We start from the raw sequence: 16,387 nt of genomic DNA, 5'->3' as shown, positions 1-16,387 counted from the left end.
AGGGCCCTGGGGCCAGCTAGCAGAGCAGATGGCTCGAAAAGCTCTTTCCACAGGGGATTTCCCCTGCTCTCCATTTGTATTTTCCTGCTACCTGCAGTAAAATATGTCACAGAAAACTATTCCTGGACAAAGTCTGATAGTACTGAGCACTGGCGTACTGGCAAAATGACCAGTTAAGCATTGGCAGCTGAACACCTTCACATCGACTGCAATAGAAATAGTTCATGAAGCTGATGACGGTTGAAGAACAGCCTACTCCCTGATGAACACAGCTGCTAATCTGAAGAAGTGTGCATGCACACGAAAGCTCATACCAAGAACTAACTTAGTTGGTCTTTAAGGTGCTACTGGAAGGAATTTTTTTATTTTGTTTTGACTATGGCAGACCAACACGGCTACCTATCTGTAACTGGAACAGCTGCTAATTGTTATGCTATTGAAACTGTGTGCTACCAGTCCATTCCCTCCTCAAACACCAGTTATACCCACAAGCTTTCTTTCTCTTCAAGATTACTACCCCGAGAGGTAAGAGAACTTATTATTTAAAGTAGTTATAAGTTTCTTTTAAGTTGGTTGCTTACAGCAAACGTAAAATATAAAACATATAAAACCAGGGAAATGCAAAATGTAAGCAACTTATCAGCATTAAGAAAAAAACATTTAGTTCAGTAAGCATGCATTGGTCTCATACATCATTTACAGGAATAGGAGCCACTGGTAGGTTACACCCCCTGCTCCTTGGAAGACACATCACACCAAAAGAAAAGTCAGGTCAGACCAAACAGGCCAGAGAAGTATTAGCAGCAAGGAGTCTTTGTCAACTCCAAGTAAAAGTTAGCTGAAGAAAACCTGTTCTATAATATGGAGAGAAAACTCCATATTGTAAAGATATTGGCAAATAATAGTCTAAGTATATATCCTTAAATGTACATTAATCAATGATATATTCTGGAATGTTTATTAGACCAGTCCAAACTCCATAGGCAGTTGCAAAATGAAACCATCACCATAATCTTGGTGACTTGCAAGAAAAAAGTTTTCAAGTCCATCAGGCATGTTTACCATCTTATCTTTTTATGCTATAGCCTGTTCTTCTCTGGGAAAACTAAGAGTAATTTACATGGGACTATCATGCAGCTTCCCATCCATGTACTAACAAGAGCTAGACCATGACATAATAGCACCATAGAACTTCAGCCTCAGTGACTTAAAAGCAATTATTCTACAGATGGATTTGACTTGTGGGGCCATTCTAACCCACACATTTAAAACATGCAAAGAAAGCCATTGCCCTCAAGCACTTACCCTCTCACTTTTCACTGACCCAGTAACATCATCATCATTGAGGTGGCGCTTGAATTTTGGAGGCATATTTTCATAAACGTGTTGCTTTTACTTGCCCAATACAAGGAGATGAGGGGAGCCCCACTTCCTAGGAAGAGAGATGGGGTGAAAAAAAATCAATTTCGTTGGGGTTCCATTCTCAGTCACAAAGACTGGCCACAGTGATGCCTGTATGGAAAATAATGCAAATCATTAGAATTGTCCAGTGCCTTTTATAACACTATGTTATAATCTCTACTCTGCATGCATTATTTTGTATTTGAGCCCATTGCACAAAAATGCCCAAGAGAGGTAGTTTTAAAATGCTCAAGACAGGCTTTTAAAATGTATCCTTCTTTCAACCACATTATCAGAAGGGGTGTGCTTGGGCTTTTGAAATTCTCCCACTTCATTAAAGCCAACCTTAAAAGCCAAGGTTTTTTAAGGTGGCAAAGAGGATTTAGGATTTTTACTATTATCGGAATTGGTCATAAGACTGGCAAAGGAACAGGTAAAGGTATTTAAATACTATAACTACAGTCATACCTCGGGTTACAGACGCTTCAGGTTGTGTTTTTTCAGGTTACAAATGCGCCGAAACCCAGAAGTACCGGAAGGGATTACTTCCGGGTTTTGGCGGTCGCACATGCGCAGAAGAGGTAAATCGTGCTTGGCGCATGCACAGAAGCACCGAATCGCAACCCGCGTGTGCACAGATGCGCCGCTGCGGGTTGCAAACATGTATCCTGCACGGATCACGTTCACAACCCGAGCGTCCACTGTATTATCCCAGAAAGAAGGTAATGAGCAGCAATTCCTTTTTAATCACTGACATTTCTAGAAAGGTGGCTAAAAAGAATGGCCACAATCCCACAATTTCAAAAACCTAAAACAGCAAGATCTATTTCAGTAAAACCCTTGGGTTACAATGGTGTAACTAAACTAATGGGTCCCCCAGCCCTCCAGAGCATGTCTGAGGATGGGGAGAGCATGGGGCTGCGGGTGGGAAGAAGAATTGATAGATTCCTTCCTATCAGTTGGGCAACAGTGTTGGACAGAACCCACTCTTACTTCTGTACCCACAAATAGTTGAAGCTTCCAAGAACAAGAGCAGTGCTTTTTGACCATGGATTCCTCTGCCCCAGCACTCCATTTCCAGCATACTTCCAGGAAGACCCCAAGCAAGTCATGAAAGTCACAACCCCCTGCCCAATTACTGATGTGCCCTCAGCAATAAATATTCAGAACCTTTGAACCTAGTACAGTCAAACCCTGGTTTTCGAACATCTCGGCTGCTGAATGTTTCATAAGTTGAACGCAAAAAACCTGGAAGTGAATGCTTCTGTTTTCGAACGTGCCTCAGAAGTTGAATGCTTCCGAGGTGCATTTCTACATTTTTTCAGAGGATTTTGCTGCCAGCCCTTTGATCCTTGGTTTTCACACATTTTGGAAATTGAACAGACTTCCGGAATGGATTACGTTCGAAAACCGAGGTTTCACTGTAATGAAACTCCCAGGTCCTCCTTTCAGGCTTCCCAGAGCCATCCGGTTGGTCACTGTAAGAACCCGATGCTGAACTGAATGGGCCTTCAGCCTGATTCAGCAGGCTCTTCTTACATTCTTAAATGTATTCCAACGCATTAACCACATATGTTAGGGGCAGAGAACATTTGCTTCGCCTTCTGGATAACCTTCTGGGAGCTGCATGCCAGTTATGGTCATGGCCAGAGGAAAAAGGGGGTGGAACAATGGATGTGACTCTTAGCAGTTTAAGTAGGTGAACTACATACCACAACCTTCCTCAACCTACACTCTTCAGAGGACTTCTAAACCATTCCTCTTCTACACACACCTTTCTCGTCCTATATCACCCACTTCATCTCCCTTTTATGCAATCTCAAAGAATCCCATTTCCCTATTTAAATAGGAGGACTGCCAGTCTTTGACTGATTCAAGGGCCTCACAGCACCTCTTTTTTCAACAGCTTGTTTATTTACTGCATTTCTATTCCACCTGTCCTCCAAGGAGCTGAAGGTGGCTCTATCCTCACAACAGCCCTGGGAGGTAGGTTAGGCTAAGAGGCAGTGAATGGCCCAAGGTCGCCCAGTGAGCTTCATGGGGGGGGGGGCCAAGTGGGGAGATTTGAAGCCCAGTCTCTCCCAGGTCCTAGTACAACACTAACCACTGCACCAAACCCACCTCCCGTTCCCAAGTCACCTACACCCTTGCTTTAAACTCTTTTCCCATTTCCCTAATCTTTGATTTATTTTTTTAAAAAGGGTCCCTGTTGTAAAACTTCAAAAAGGCCAGCTGCAGCAGAATTGGCACAACTACAGGTGCCCCTTCCCCATTTGTAAGAACTTGATCTCATTTAGTGTGGCACTGCCTGCACTCTGGAACTCCCTGCCAATTGAAAAAAACATTCCTGATTATACAAGAACTACCCAGATGCTTAGAAAGTCGAAGTAATTCTAATCTGTTTCAGCATTTTAAACTCTTGTATGCTTTTAAAGTAGGGCTGCGGATTTTACTGCAAACCAATTTTTTTGTGAAGCGCTGAGGCTTTCCCCCCTTTTCTTCCTTTCCAGTCAAGTGGTGTAGGTATTTCGCAAAACAAACAAATAAAGAAGACATGGGTTTTTTTGTTATTGTCGTTTTCAGTTGCGACTGTCGGGTGACGGACGGTGTACAAATGCAATGAAGAATAAAACCCTCGCTATGGATGGCGGGGGCGAAGGAGCCCCTCGACCGCTTCCCCGGCGCCCCCTCCCATCCCGCCCGGCTCCGCCAACGGCCCTCGGCCTCGCCGCCGCCGCCGCCTCCTCTTCGGGGGGTTCACCTCAGCGCCCCTTCCTTCCCTCCCTGCACTCGGCCTGCTCGCAGGGCCTCCTCCCTCAGAAGCCCCGCGACGCCCCTTCCCGCTTCTCACCTGCTTCCTTTCCAGGGCCGGCGCGGAAATGACCGCCAGGAGGAAGAGGAGGAGGAGGAGGAGGAAGAAGCGCCGTCAGCTGCTGTCCCATCGAGCAACTCGGCGCTCCTGACAGGGGCGGGGAGCTGAGCGCCGAGCACGTCGCTGGAAAGCAACTGCCGCAGCGGGACGTTTGGACCCTGCCGGCCGCCGTAGCCGCCAATCCCCGCCCCCAGCACCTCGGGGTCCCAGGGGGCGGGGCCTTTGCGACAGGTGGGTTCTTTGCTGCTTCAGGGATTAGTCCGATTTCTGTGTCGTTGCAAACGGGTTGTGGGCTCCTAGTTTGTCTTCTTCTTGCTCTTGTTTTTTATTATGCGTTTTATGTTTTCCTTTTGTATCTTTTTGCTGTGAACCGCCCTGTGATTCTCCAGTGAAGCCATCCTCGCTTAGCTAAATAAAACAGATAAGTAGATAAGCAAACGCTGGGCTTCCCCCTTATTTTACTGTTTTGCTCTCACGCCTAAGGGGCGCAAATTGCCTCCTGGTCTTCTCTTTCTCCCCTTTCTGGCTCCTCGCTCTGAAACCATCCTCTCCCGAAGACCAAGGTTGGTTTCTGCTTCCCAGCTCCCTTCTGGAAAAGCCAGGCATCCCTCTAACCATTGGAGATGCTGGCCAAACACCTGCAAACGTCTCTGCCTTCTTCCCTTGGGAGGAATGGTGCCTGGGTTGGCACCATCTGTGAGTTTCAGAGCGAGTTCTTTTCTTTTGGCTGAGATGGATTCAAAGGGAGGTTTAGACCACATTCTAGTCCATGGGGTGAAGCTAATCTCACAGCCTTTGTCGTCCTCCCATTGTTTTTTCATTGCGCTGAGGGGTTTTATGGGGTTTTGGAATGGCATTTTGTATATGGATGTGAATATCTTGTAGTCTTGGTTTATCAATGAGATTGGGCGGTATGATTCTTCTTTGAGATGGAGACTATTTTGGAAGAGCAGGGTGAGGAGGGAAGGCCTCTCCGCCTCCCTTCCCAAGTTAAAAAAAAATAGGCTTGTTCAGGACACAGCCACACAGGGCTCAGATGCTGCTTCCCGGCCCAAAGCTCACCCTGCCCACTTGCAGGAGGCACTCACCCAGTTGCTCACTGGTGCCAGAGCAGCCGTCCACGGTGCGCTTCTAGTCAGCTGGGCTTCACTAGGATGCTGCTCCGCTTTCGCGGGTCCTGGGATCTGGCGCATACCTATCCGGCTCCAGCGGCCTCTGTGGTCCCTCCTGGCTTTCTCCTAGCAGCAGCAGTGGCAGGGGTGTGACCAGTGGCATAGCATGGGGGGTGCAGGGGGGGCCGGCCGCACCGGGCGCAACATCTGGGGGTTAGGGAAATCCACGGGTTAGGGGGCGCAAATCCGTGGGTTAGGGGGCACAAATTACTTGCCTTGCCCCGGGTGCTGATAACCCACGCTACGCCACTGGGTGTGACTGCCATGAAGGTGGCAAGTTCCTGCTGACCAGCAGTAACTTGCCACCTTCATGGCGGTCACCACATTGCTGCACAGGAAATTCCAGAATTCTCCTTTTATCATACCACATTTGTTTTTCCTTTTACCAAGTAAAAGGTTGCACATGCCCCAAACATGGACATTACACGCTATTGCTTCTCAGTTTTGTGACAGTGCTGCTTCTGCCTGGGCTGGTGAAATAATTCTGGAAGAGTTGGCAGACTGAGTAACAGACACATGGAATAGTTGTATACAAGTTGTTAAGTTTTCTTTTGTTTACTTGATAATAGCGGGGAGGTGATTATTCCCTGAATGCTTTCATACTTAAAACAGTAGGTGGGATTCAGTGTTTACTCTGACCCATTGAAATAATCAACCAAAGTTAGTCAAGACCATTAATTTCAATGGGTCTACTCTGAGTAAAATCTAGTTGAATCTAACCCAGTATCTGAAAAGGGGAGCCTACACTCCTTTAGTACTGTATGTCGCACTGAGCATGCAGGTATTAGGTGCAGAGTGCTTGATCTCAGGATAGGCGTCAGCTTGGGTGTTTAGCCTACACGTTGGTGACTTTGTGAACAGGACTAGTGTGTTTTCTGAATGGACAATCAGTGCTCTGCCGATGTGTGTGCCCGTGTTGTAGAAAAGAAAGCTATTGGCAGTTTGACTGTAGGGAGGAGGGTGACAGAATTGGGAGTAAGCTGGGCATTAAGCAGGGGCTAGCTAAACTAGAAGCAATGGTGTAGGGTTCTGAGAGGTGTGCGCTGCTCTTTATGGTTCAACTTTCCCTGCTTGCAGGCCAATTACATAGAAAAAGGGATACTCCTGCGTAAGATTACCTCTACTGTCAGACCAAAGGTCATTGTGATTTCGTGTCCCCACTATGCACTCTGGAGGTACCTACCTACTTGTTGTGTACTTTGTGATTAATTTTCTTTACATTAATTATACTTTTGCATTAGTTAATTAATTATTACTTTACTACAGCAGATTTATTATTATTAACAACTTAAGGAAGCTGAGTCTACTTCTGTTCATTATAGAGTAGTTGCAGGCTATTCATTCATTGCTAGGCGGTTACCAGAGGTGGCAAGTGCAGGGTCATATTGTCTCTTTGTGTGTGCATTTACGCACAAGATAGAACAAGCTGTGATATTTTTCTTCCGGAGATCTGGGCAGAAGGCTGAAGCATAAGGAATTCTAGTGCACATGTGTCTAGTGCATTTTAAACCTCTCCCCTGAGCGAGGCAGGGTAGAAGGTCTTCCTCATGGGCAAAACATGGACAGGAGCCAGAAGATAAGTACAGAAGCCAGGGCAATTGAAGCATATGAAAGTTTCTCTGTTTACCTAATTGTGATGAAGCAGATATTAGAAAACCTCTGTGAACCTCTCACTTTCATTTCACGAAAACAAGATTCTATAGAGGGGCTACCTCTGGAATTTTCTAAATTGGGGAAAAATTGCTGAGTATATTTTTGTAATGGCATTATAGAAAATGATATCAACTGATTAAGTTATTGCTTTTAACATATGGTTGGTAATTGGGTTCTCCACAGGATTGCCTGCTTCATAATCTTCCCATTTTGTTTTCTTATAACATTGACAAAATAATTCTGTTCTTGGAAAGAAAACATAGCTATGGAGGGAAGGATTAATGTAGGATTAGGGACTCTGTGAACCTCTTAAGTGAGCTATGCAAAAATCCAAGTGGAGATTTGCAGCCTGGGTAGGATTCAGTGTGTTCTCTGTTCCCAACAAAACAACCTGGAGCAGCAGGAGTTCATTATTACCCATTAGCTGACATTTATGGCATGAGGTTGCAACATTGTTTTGACTTGGGTCACTAGCAGCTTTCTACAAGGATGTATGAAAATATATTGAATTTCCCCTCTTCTAGTTTTTCTCTACAAGTAAACACCATAGTCTGTACTTCATGAAGTTAGGAAGAGTTTTGCAGAGTGTCTGGGGAAATTTCGTTGGATCTAGGAGCCCTGGTTTGAAGACTGTAGACTCAGAGGATCCCAACCCCCTCTTGCAGCAGATTTATTGAGAGTCTGTGAGCAAGTTACTACAGGTCATTTTTGCTTTTCTTGCTCTTAATTGGAATAATTTAGTGCCCCTCCTCACAGAGTTGTTATGAGAGCAAATGTAATCATGCTTAAACTATTGGTAGCTGTTTACAGATAGGTAGCCGTGTTGGTCTGCCGTAGTCGAAACAAAATTTTAAAAAATCCTCCCAGTGGCACCTTAGAGACCAACTAAGTTTGTTAACTAAGTCGTGTGCATGCACACTTCTTCTTCTTCTTCTTCTGGTATCTGAAGAAGTGTGCATGCACACGAAAGCTCATACCAATAACAAACTTAGTTGGTCTCTAAGGTGCTACTGGAAGGATTTTTTTTATTGATAGCTGTGTTGCTTCAGCAGAGCAAAAAGAGAGAGAAAAGTGGATTAATATGTACTTTAAATCAGAAGTGCTCAGGTACAGAGCAAGGGCTTCAACAGACCAGCACTGACAACAGTAACTTCTTTTTTCAATTTTTTTTATTGATTTTCCAAAATTTAAAACAAAAAAACATACATACATACATACATCCTGTTTAAATCTTGGTAACATTATTAAGTGACTTCCTCAAATCCCCTTGGTTGAATTTCATTATATATCATTTTAACCGTTTTACAAAATGACAACAGTAACTTCTGGTTGAGTGATGGGGAACCTATGACCTTCTGGATGTTGAAGCAGAACTTCCCATCTATCCCTGACCAGTCACTGGGCCATGCGTCCCAGCAGGCCTAAATGCTCCTGCCTCCCATCCACCCCCCACCTGACTGCCTCACAGTAGCATCCTGTTGGTAGGCAAGGAAAAATATAGGTATAAAAGGAAAATTCCCTGGATGCCTAGATCTAGGTTTGGGGCAAGTACTCTTTGGTGAGACAACCCCAGCACAACTTTAAAATATGCAGAATTAAAAAAAAATAGAAATATTACCAAGAACAATTTCAGATCATAATCCAGTAATACTGCAACTACGAGAGGAAAATGACTCCACTCATAGATGGAGATTGAATAAGGAGTTGTTAGATGATCACAAACTTTTAGAAAAAGCAGAGAAAATATTAGGAGTTTACTTTGAATTAAATTTAAATAGAGAAAGAAAATTACAGGTGGTTTGGGATGCCAGTAAGGCGGTCAGGAGAGGTCTGTAGATACAACAAAATACAAATAATAAGAAATTGAGAGAACAGAAGAAAAAGGAAATTTTAGAGGCCTTGACAAGAAAGGAAAAAGAATTAATACAGAAACCCAACAAAGAAACTATAAAGCAAACTATTAAGTTATTACAAATTCAATGATCAATAAATTCAATGATCAATAAATAAATAAATTCAATAAAGAAAAAAAATGAAACAGAAGTACTTCGAACATGCAAAAAAATCAGGAAGGTTGCTGGTGTAGCAACTGAAGAAAAAGGAAACTCAAAATATTATATCTAAAATCAAAGATAAAGGAAAATTGATAAACAACCCAAAGGACCAGGAAAGCACCCGACAGCTGGAGGAGAGAGCTGACCGCTTGATGGTGGTCGCAAGACTCCCAGGTGCGGTGGAAGATCCAACCGATGTTGCCTTCTTGCCTCCAGCAGAAACACATGGACCAGACGGAAGCCTGCATCAGTAAGGTCTGCTCCTCCTAGCTCCGCCCCCCGGACCACCGCAAATTGGCTGATTCAAACAGCTGGGTTCCGGCAGGAACTCGGAGGTGGTGACACCGGGAGGCAGAGCAACGGCCACGGGAGCAGTGTGGCTCCGAGATGGTGGTGCAATGCGCCAGGCTGCAAATGTTGCCCACCACCGGGACATGATGAGCGGTCATGAATGTTTCCTTGTCCTCCTGGGGAAAAGTGAGAAGTTGGGTGACAAGTGACAAGCAAACAAAATGAATTTCAATAGGGAATCATGTCAGGTTCTGCACTTTGGCAGCAAGAACCAGATTCACTAAGATAGGATGGGCGACACCTGGCTTTCTAGCAGTATAGGTGGAAAAGATCTAAGGGTCTTGGTGGACCAAAAGCTTAACAGGAGTCAACAGCGTGATGCAGCAGCAAAAGAAAGCTAACACTATTCTGGTCTGCCTCAGCAGGCGTCTAGTGTCCAGATCAAGGGAGGTGATAGTACCACTCGATTCTGCCTTGGTCAGAACACATTTGGAATACTGTGTCCACTTCTGGGCACCACAGTTTCAGAAGGATGCTGACAAGCTGGACCATGTGCAGAGGAGGGTGACCAAGATGATCGAGGGTCTGGAAACGAAGCCTTACGATGAATGCTTGAAGGAGCTGGGTATGTTTAGCCTGGAAAAGAGGAGACTGAGAGGAGATCTTCAGCTATCTTAGAGGCTGTCACATGGAAGAGGGAGGATGCTTGTTTTATCCTGCTCTGGACGCTAGGACTTGAGCAGATGGCTTCAAGTTCAAAGAATGGAGATTCCGACTAAACATTCATGAAAACCTTTCTGACACTAAGAGCTGTTTGGCAGTCAAACAGACTCCCTTGGAAGGTGGTGGACTCTCCTTCCTTGGAGGTTTCTAACCAGAGGCTGGATGGCCATCTGTCAGGGATGCTGTCGCTGAAATTCCTGCATTGCAGGGGGCTGGACTAGATGACCCGTGGCTCCCTTCCAACTCTAAGATTCCATGATTCTATGAAATGGATCTGAACTCATGACAGCCACCCACCAGTTTCGTATTCAAAAGTGCTTCCCACCCCAACCCCTTCTTGATTACAATATATAAATGATACACTAAAGTAGACAAATAATAACTTACAAAAAGGATCAATAAATGTCTCACCCATTGTCTATAAACCTTGATCAGAATCCCATGTCAGGTTTTCTTTTGTGAATGAAATAAAATGGTTTCAACCAGTTTTTAATAGCCAAGAATCAAATGTAGAGCTTGAGGTACACTGAAACGTAATACTGGACAGATTACTACAGGGTGTGGAGAGGGGTTATTTTGAACTATGAAGTGAGAAACAGCAGCCGTAGTCGAGGCCAGAAGTGCTTTCCCTTGGTGACCCCGCCGTGTTTGCAAGGGGGGGGGGGTGTTTGCAAGGGGTTTCCTGTCCTGTCCAGAAATGCACCAGGCTGGATGAAGCCAGCTCGAGATCTTTTCTAAATAAATGGAATAAAACCGCTTAACCCACTGAAAGATAGATTTGAAAAGTGAATATGAAGGGAACAATGCCCGTTATTAAGCAAGATAGCTAAAGTAACAGGGTCATGTCCTCCATTGTGACACGTCCCCCTGCTGAGTGACTTGGCTGAGCACTTTGGGAAGAGCAACCATTTGAGGATAGCAAGTGAAGGAGAGAGGAGAAAGATGCTGCGAGAGGGAGTTCAGAGACTCTCTTCATGTCAAGTGTAAGTAGGATTTCTCCTTCTTTCTGAAACGCAGGGGAGGTTTAGCTGCCAGGTGCCCCAAATCCAGCACAGAGATCTCTAGAACCCATTTCCTCACGGTTTCCTCTTCTTCCCTAGGTTCCGAAGTCTGAGGAGGCTCCGCGGGCTGCTGGTCTCCTGCTGCCGGTTGCCCAAAATACATCCCCTGGTCTGCCAGAAGAAGGAAGATGAGTGGAAGGAGGAGGTCAACATCATGAAAGACGGAAAGGAGGAGGTGGTGAAGATTCGATCGATTTTTGTGAGACCATGCGACCAGGGGATGGAGTCCACCGATAACAACGTGGATGGTGAGTGTTGATCTTTCTTCCTCCGGAACAGGGAGGCCAGAGAAAATCTGGCAGTGGGGCGGAGGGAGCAGAAAGATGGGTTATCAGCATAAGAATCAATTAAAATATTAAGAATCCTTTCTCTTCTTTTCTCTTCCAGGCAACGGCAGCAGTGAGACCAGCAGCTCGTGCGGAGGTCTTACCCCCCTCCCCCGCTCAGTTCCCCCCTCCCCACAATTCCAAATATATAAATAAAGAAATATATAAATAATTTTTGTATGGATTTAAATAAAATTTGGAATACTAATACACTAGTATTTGATCATGTTTTTATCCCCAGGGGTTCTTTTTCCCCAACAGTTGTGAGGATGGGCAAGAAAGTTACTTGCCCAAAAATGGAAAGAATAGTATGTCCCAGCAAAAGAAGAATGGATACAAAAAACTTATGGAACATGCCGAAATGGCGAAACTTATCGGGAAAATTAGCAAGATAACCAACTATTTATAAAAGAACGGAAATGGTTTATTGGATATTTACAAATAAACTGTTAACGGATAAGAATATTGTAATAACCTGCAGTTTTATAAGAGTAAAGGTAAAGTGACCCCTGACCATTAGATCCAGTCGTGACCGACTCTGGGGTTGCAGTGCTCATCTCGCTTTATTGGCCGAGGGAGCTGGTGTACAGTTCTGGGTCATGTGGCCAGCATGGCGAACCAGAGCAGCACACGGAAACGCAGTTTACCTTCCCGCCGTAGCAGTACCTATTTATCTACTTGCACTTTGAGTGCTTTCGAACTGCTAGGTTGGCAGGAGCAGGGACTGAGCAACGGGAGCTCACCCCGTCGCGGGGATTCGAACTGCTGACCTTCTGAGCGGCAAGTCCTAGGCTCTGTGGTTTAACCCACAGCGCCACCCGCGTCCCCCATTTATAAGAGTCCCTCCGTTTATAAGAGTATATATATTTAATGTAGATGAATAGGTGAGCAAATTCATTAATTTAGATATGCAGAAAACATAAAAATAAATAAATTTAATGAACAGCAGAAAGAGGGGGAAGTCAAGTTTTGAAATGTTAAAATGATGGTAAAATTATTGGACTGTATCAAACTGAAAATCATAAACTATAAAGAAGAGAAGGGCAGGGCAGGGCAGTGAGAGATGACCAGCCTTCCTGTCCGCATTCAGCTGCACACCCACCTTGCCAGCGGAAGCCTCCCAAGTGGGAGGGGAATTCTCTCCGGGGGCACCCCATACACCCAGGCCCCGCAAGCGGAGTCAAGGGCAGCCCCTCAAGATCCCATGCTGGCGCAGCACAGATGAGATGACTGTGAAACCACTCAGATATGAAGTGTGCAGGGCGAACTGTAGAGTTGGGAGGGACCCCCAGGATCACCCAGCCCAACCCCTGCAAGGCAGAAAGATCCCACTGCCCCCCCCATCAGGATCAAACATGCCACCGTGGCCCTATCAGCGCCCTGCTTTAACCAGCTGAGCTGACCAGGCACTGAAGAAGAGGATTTATGAATGCATGCTCCCACAGAAAGAGTACCATAGATCACATGCGAACTAGCCATACATTGTCACCCCACATGTGCACGCATGCCTAACGGGAGGCAGAGCAACAGCCACGGGAGCAGTGTGGCTCTTCCTTGCCCCCTTCCTCCCGGTAAGTAGCAGTGATGCTGCTGCCATGTAAGTAGCAGCTAAGGCACCTCTTCTATCAAGCTCTTCTCTTCATTTTATAACATTTTTTGGCCCACCTTTCTCTCCAAGGAGTTCAGGGTGGCATACATGGTTCTTCTCATTTAATCCCCTTAACAGCCCTTTGAAGTAGGTGAGGCTAGACTCATTAAACTCACCCCTCCCTGCCACCCCCCTTCCTTGCCTCCCTCCCTCCCCTGGTGTGGTCTTCCAGAAGGCCGCTCCTGCCAGTGCCAAGTCTCCCGATGCCTGTTTTGGGGTGCCTCACTCTGGCACAACCAGCACAGGGGAGCAAAATGGGGGCAGTCAGTTCTGTGATGTCCCGATTAAAGCAGGGCATTTGAGGGGTTTGAAAGTGTGGCCCAAGGAAATAGGCTTGAGAACCACTGTGCTCATTGTTGATCCTCAGGTTTTGTGCCTCTGTTCAAGCTCAGTTGGGCTTGAGCTGGACAGTCCTTAAAATAGAGAACCACTTCAGCTAGAAGGCTGTCTTTCTGAAGGTAGCATTGGGCCAGCTGTGCGCTGCAAGCATCTGAACCAGGGAGTTGTGCAAATGTAAGCAGGACTTTGCAGCTTTACATTTCCCTGTAGATTAGAACATGTTGTTACGGTTACAGGTGGATGCGGTGAAATACTGTGTAGAACAATATGATGAAGTATGTTGAAAAAGGAGAAATCTGGGAACTCTCTTAACAGAGGTCATTTTTCCTCACTAGATATGGGTGTAAGACTATGATGGTGGTGCTCCTGTGTGTGAGGGGCGGGGGTGGTTAAAACAGAGTAAGATAGCATTTAGGCAATTTCTGAGAGGCAGTTGCACAAATTTATTTTCACCATTTTATGCTTCAAAATTAGCTTTCCTTTTGACAGCTAATATCAGCTTTGTGAAAGTAATCTAGCAGACTGCTTTTCTTGTATTCTGTCCAGAAATTTAAATACTAAACCCCAGAATATTCTCACAGATTCAACATGTTTTCCTGGGCATATACAAAGAACTGAACTTCTCTTTGAAATAAAGCCATTTGCTGAACCCAGGAGTTCAATGCCTGGCACCCAGAAAAACTCATGGCATAAGGGAGTCACACCCACAAACTAGTAACATTCCACGTCCTCACAGCCTAAGGAAAGCTGTTTATTGGCAGAACACACTGGACAGAAACTGAATAAACAGGGGGATGAGGAGGTCTAAGAGCAGGCACCCCCAACCTTCGGCCCTCCAGATGTTTTGGACTACAATTCCCATCATCCCTGACCACTGGTCCTGTTAGCTAGGGATCATGGGAGTTGTAGGCCAAAACATCTGGAGGGCTGCAGGTTGGGGATGCCTGTCTAAGAATAAAGTCTTGCTTCTGTTCATCATAATACTGGACAGATTACTACAGGGTGTTGAGAGGGGTTAATTTAACTATTAAGAGAGAAACAGGAGTCATAGCCTTGGCAGAAGTGTTTTCCCTTGGTGCCCCCACCATGTTGAAAAGTGTCTGTGTTTGGCTTCTGGTTTCCAGTTGCCTTAATGGCACAGCTCCCACGATAGCAGAGACCTTTAGCAAAGACAAACAAGGATGATTTGAGGGTAATTATCCTTGAAAGCTCCCCCCAGGGCCCGGGGGGGGGGGGGGAGATCGTTTCTATACCTGCCTTTCATTCTGACATGGAGGTGAGAGGTGGGGAGACGCTGAGTGCAAAAGCACTTCACTTCTTGGTAACCCTCCAATGCTGCCATTAAGAGCAGCAGTTCTTCTGTTCATTAAGAGACTAATTAGGATTAATACACAGACGTGTGCCGGTAATGATCGGACAAGATTAAGGACTGTCGAATCGAAACAGCTACAAGGTTGTACAGATTTAAATTGGAAGATGACTTCATTCGAGCAACAAGATGGTATGTTTGGGAGGGGGGAGCCAATCACTTCATTATAATTCCTTTGTTACATAAATGACTCGGCAACCCCCCCCTCCGAGAATGCCAAAGAAAATAAAGCAAGTTAAGAAGAAAGGAGATGGGAGTACAGATATGGATTATAATGAAAAACGGGACTGTGTGAGAAAAATATTACTATTTGAAATAACTATAAAAAGGGCTTGGAGCCTCTGCAGAGTTAATTTTTTTACTTGCCCCCTCATTGAGGGGAGAAGGGACTGGACTTTGAAGACTTGCCGGAGCTCTGGCAGGGCACCAGATCACTCTTCTATGAATAATTATAATTAATTGCTTCAACTGGACGTGGAGGGGAGAACTTGGGAGGCCCACCAGGGCTTTGGCAGGACATTGGGTGACTCCCTGCTTGAAATCGAAAGTGGAATTTCCAGCTGCATCAGAAGAGTTGAGAACAAAGAGAGAGACCTCTCCAGAGTAACTTTGAGTCAACACAGCCGTAAGGCACAAAGGAGATCAGGAATAATTAATATAGACATAATATTTGATAAAGAATTAAAGGAACAATTGATGGAAATTAAAACCTCACACAGGAAGAAGAAAGGAGAAGTTCACTTGCGAAATTACAAATTATTATATGTGTTAATGCAAATTGAAGTTAATTATTGTAGATGTGGTATAAGGGTTTTTATCAAGAATCGATTGTATTTGCTTTGAGCAATAATCTGGAGGTAGAATTAAAGGGACTCTGACCCTGAAGTACAGCAATGTGGGAAGCCAGATCAGATTTATAATTGGCTATGTAATTGATTTGTACTTGAATTAGTATTGCTATTTAGTATTAATATAATAAGATGAATATTGGATTTTTGTAATTGAAAATTAATAAAAATATTTAACAAAAATAAGAAAATACAATTTCTGCAAAACTTCCTAGCAAGCCCAAAGAGGCAGGCCCTGGTTAATAACAAATCCCATCATAGTTTTCCAACCCTGATTTTAAAAAGAAATAAATACTATTGAGCACTTTGCATTTTCAATTCACTTATATCATTGTGGCATCCAGACTAGAGGACTCAAATGCATTTTGTTTCTGCTGCTCTACTCTTCAGCATCTTTACTTAGGAATAAACACCATAACAATTAATATGAAATGGATAATATAACATAATAAAATGAGCACCACTTGCCATTGTGGATTGGCAAATCTGTTGGTTTCAGTTTCTTGTTTTTCAATCTTACATTCTGTTCTCAACAATTTCAAATCAGTTTGCATTTAAAAAAAGATCCCCATAAAAATGTGTCAGCATTTTAGTGTGAATTTGTCCTAATGCACATATCTTTGTATGCAA

The 16,387-nt window shown here is 44.6% G+C and overlaps 2 protein-coding genes across 3 annotated transcripts in view; one reads left to right on the top strand and one right to left on the bottom strand.

Moving 5' to 3' along the window:
- Nucleotides 1–4,421, bottom strand: part of VAMP4 (vesicle associated membrane protein 4) — a 30,682-nt gene extending 26,261 nt beyond the window's left edge. The window contains exons 1-2 of one of the 2 annotated variants that reach the window (XM_079981811.1): nt 4,253–4,421; nt 1,306–1,512 (exon numbers count right to left, since the gene is read on the bottom strand). In XM_079981811.1, the coding sequence (XP_079837937.1) occupies nt 1,306–1,371 (66 nt within the window). In that variant the 5' untranslated portion in view covers nt 1,372–1,512; nt 4,253–4,421. The remainder of the gene's footprint in view (nt 1–1,305; nt 1,513–4,252) is intronic. The other variant, XM_079981812.1, reaches the window with a different exon arrangement.
- Nucleotides 4,422–6,220: 1,799 nt separating this feature from the next.
- On the top strand, nt 6,221–11,763 carry LOC307219234 (uncharacterized protein; the record flags this gene model as incomplete). The annotated part of the gene is made up of 4 exons (XM_079982263.1): nt 6,221–6,226; nt 6,523–6,620; nt 11,267–11,475; nt 11,615–11,763. The coding sequence occupies 4 exons, from the start codon at nt 6,221–6,223 to the stop codon at nt 11,707–11,709; spliced, it is 408 nt and encodes a 135-aa protein (XP_079838389.1). The 3' UTR covers nt 11,710–11,763.
- Between the last annotated feature and the right edge of the window lie 4,624 nt (nt 11,764–16,387).

This window comes from Podarcis cretensis (genome assembly GCF_951804945.1).
Source record: "Podarcis cretensis genome assembly, chromosome: 6".
NCBI lineage: Eukaryota > Metazoa > Chordata > Lepidosauria > Squamata > Lacertidae > Podarcis > Podarcis cretensis.
This window is presented reverse-complemented; position numbering and strand designations above follow the sequence as displayed.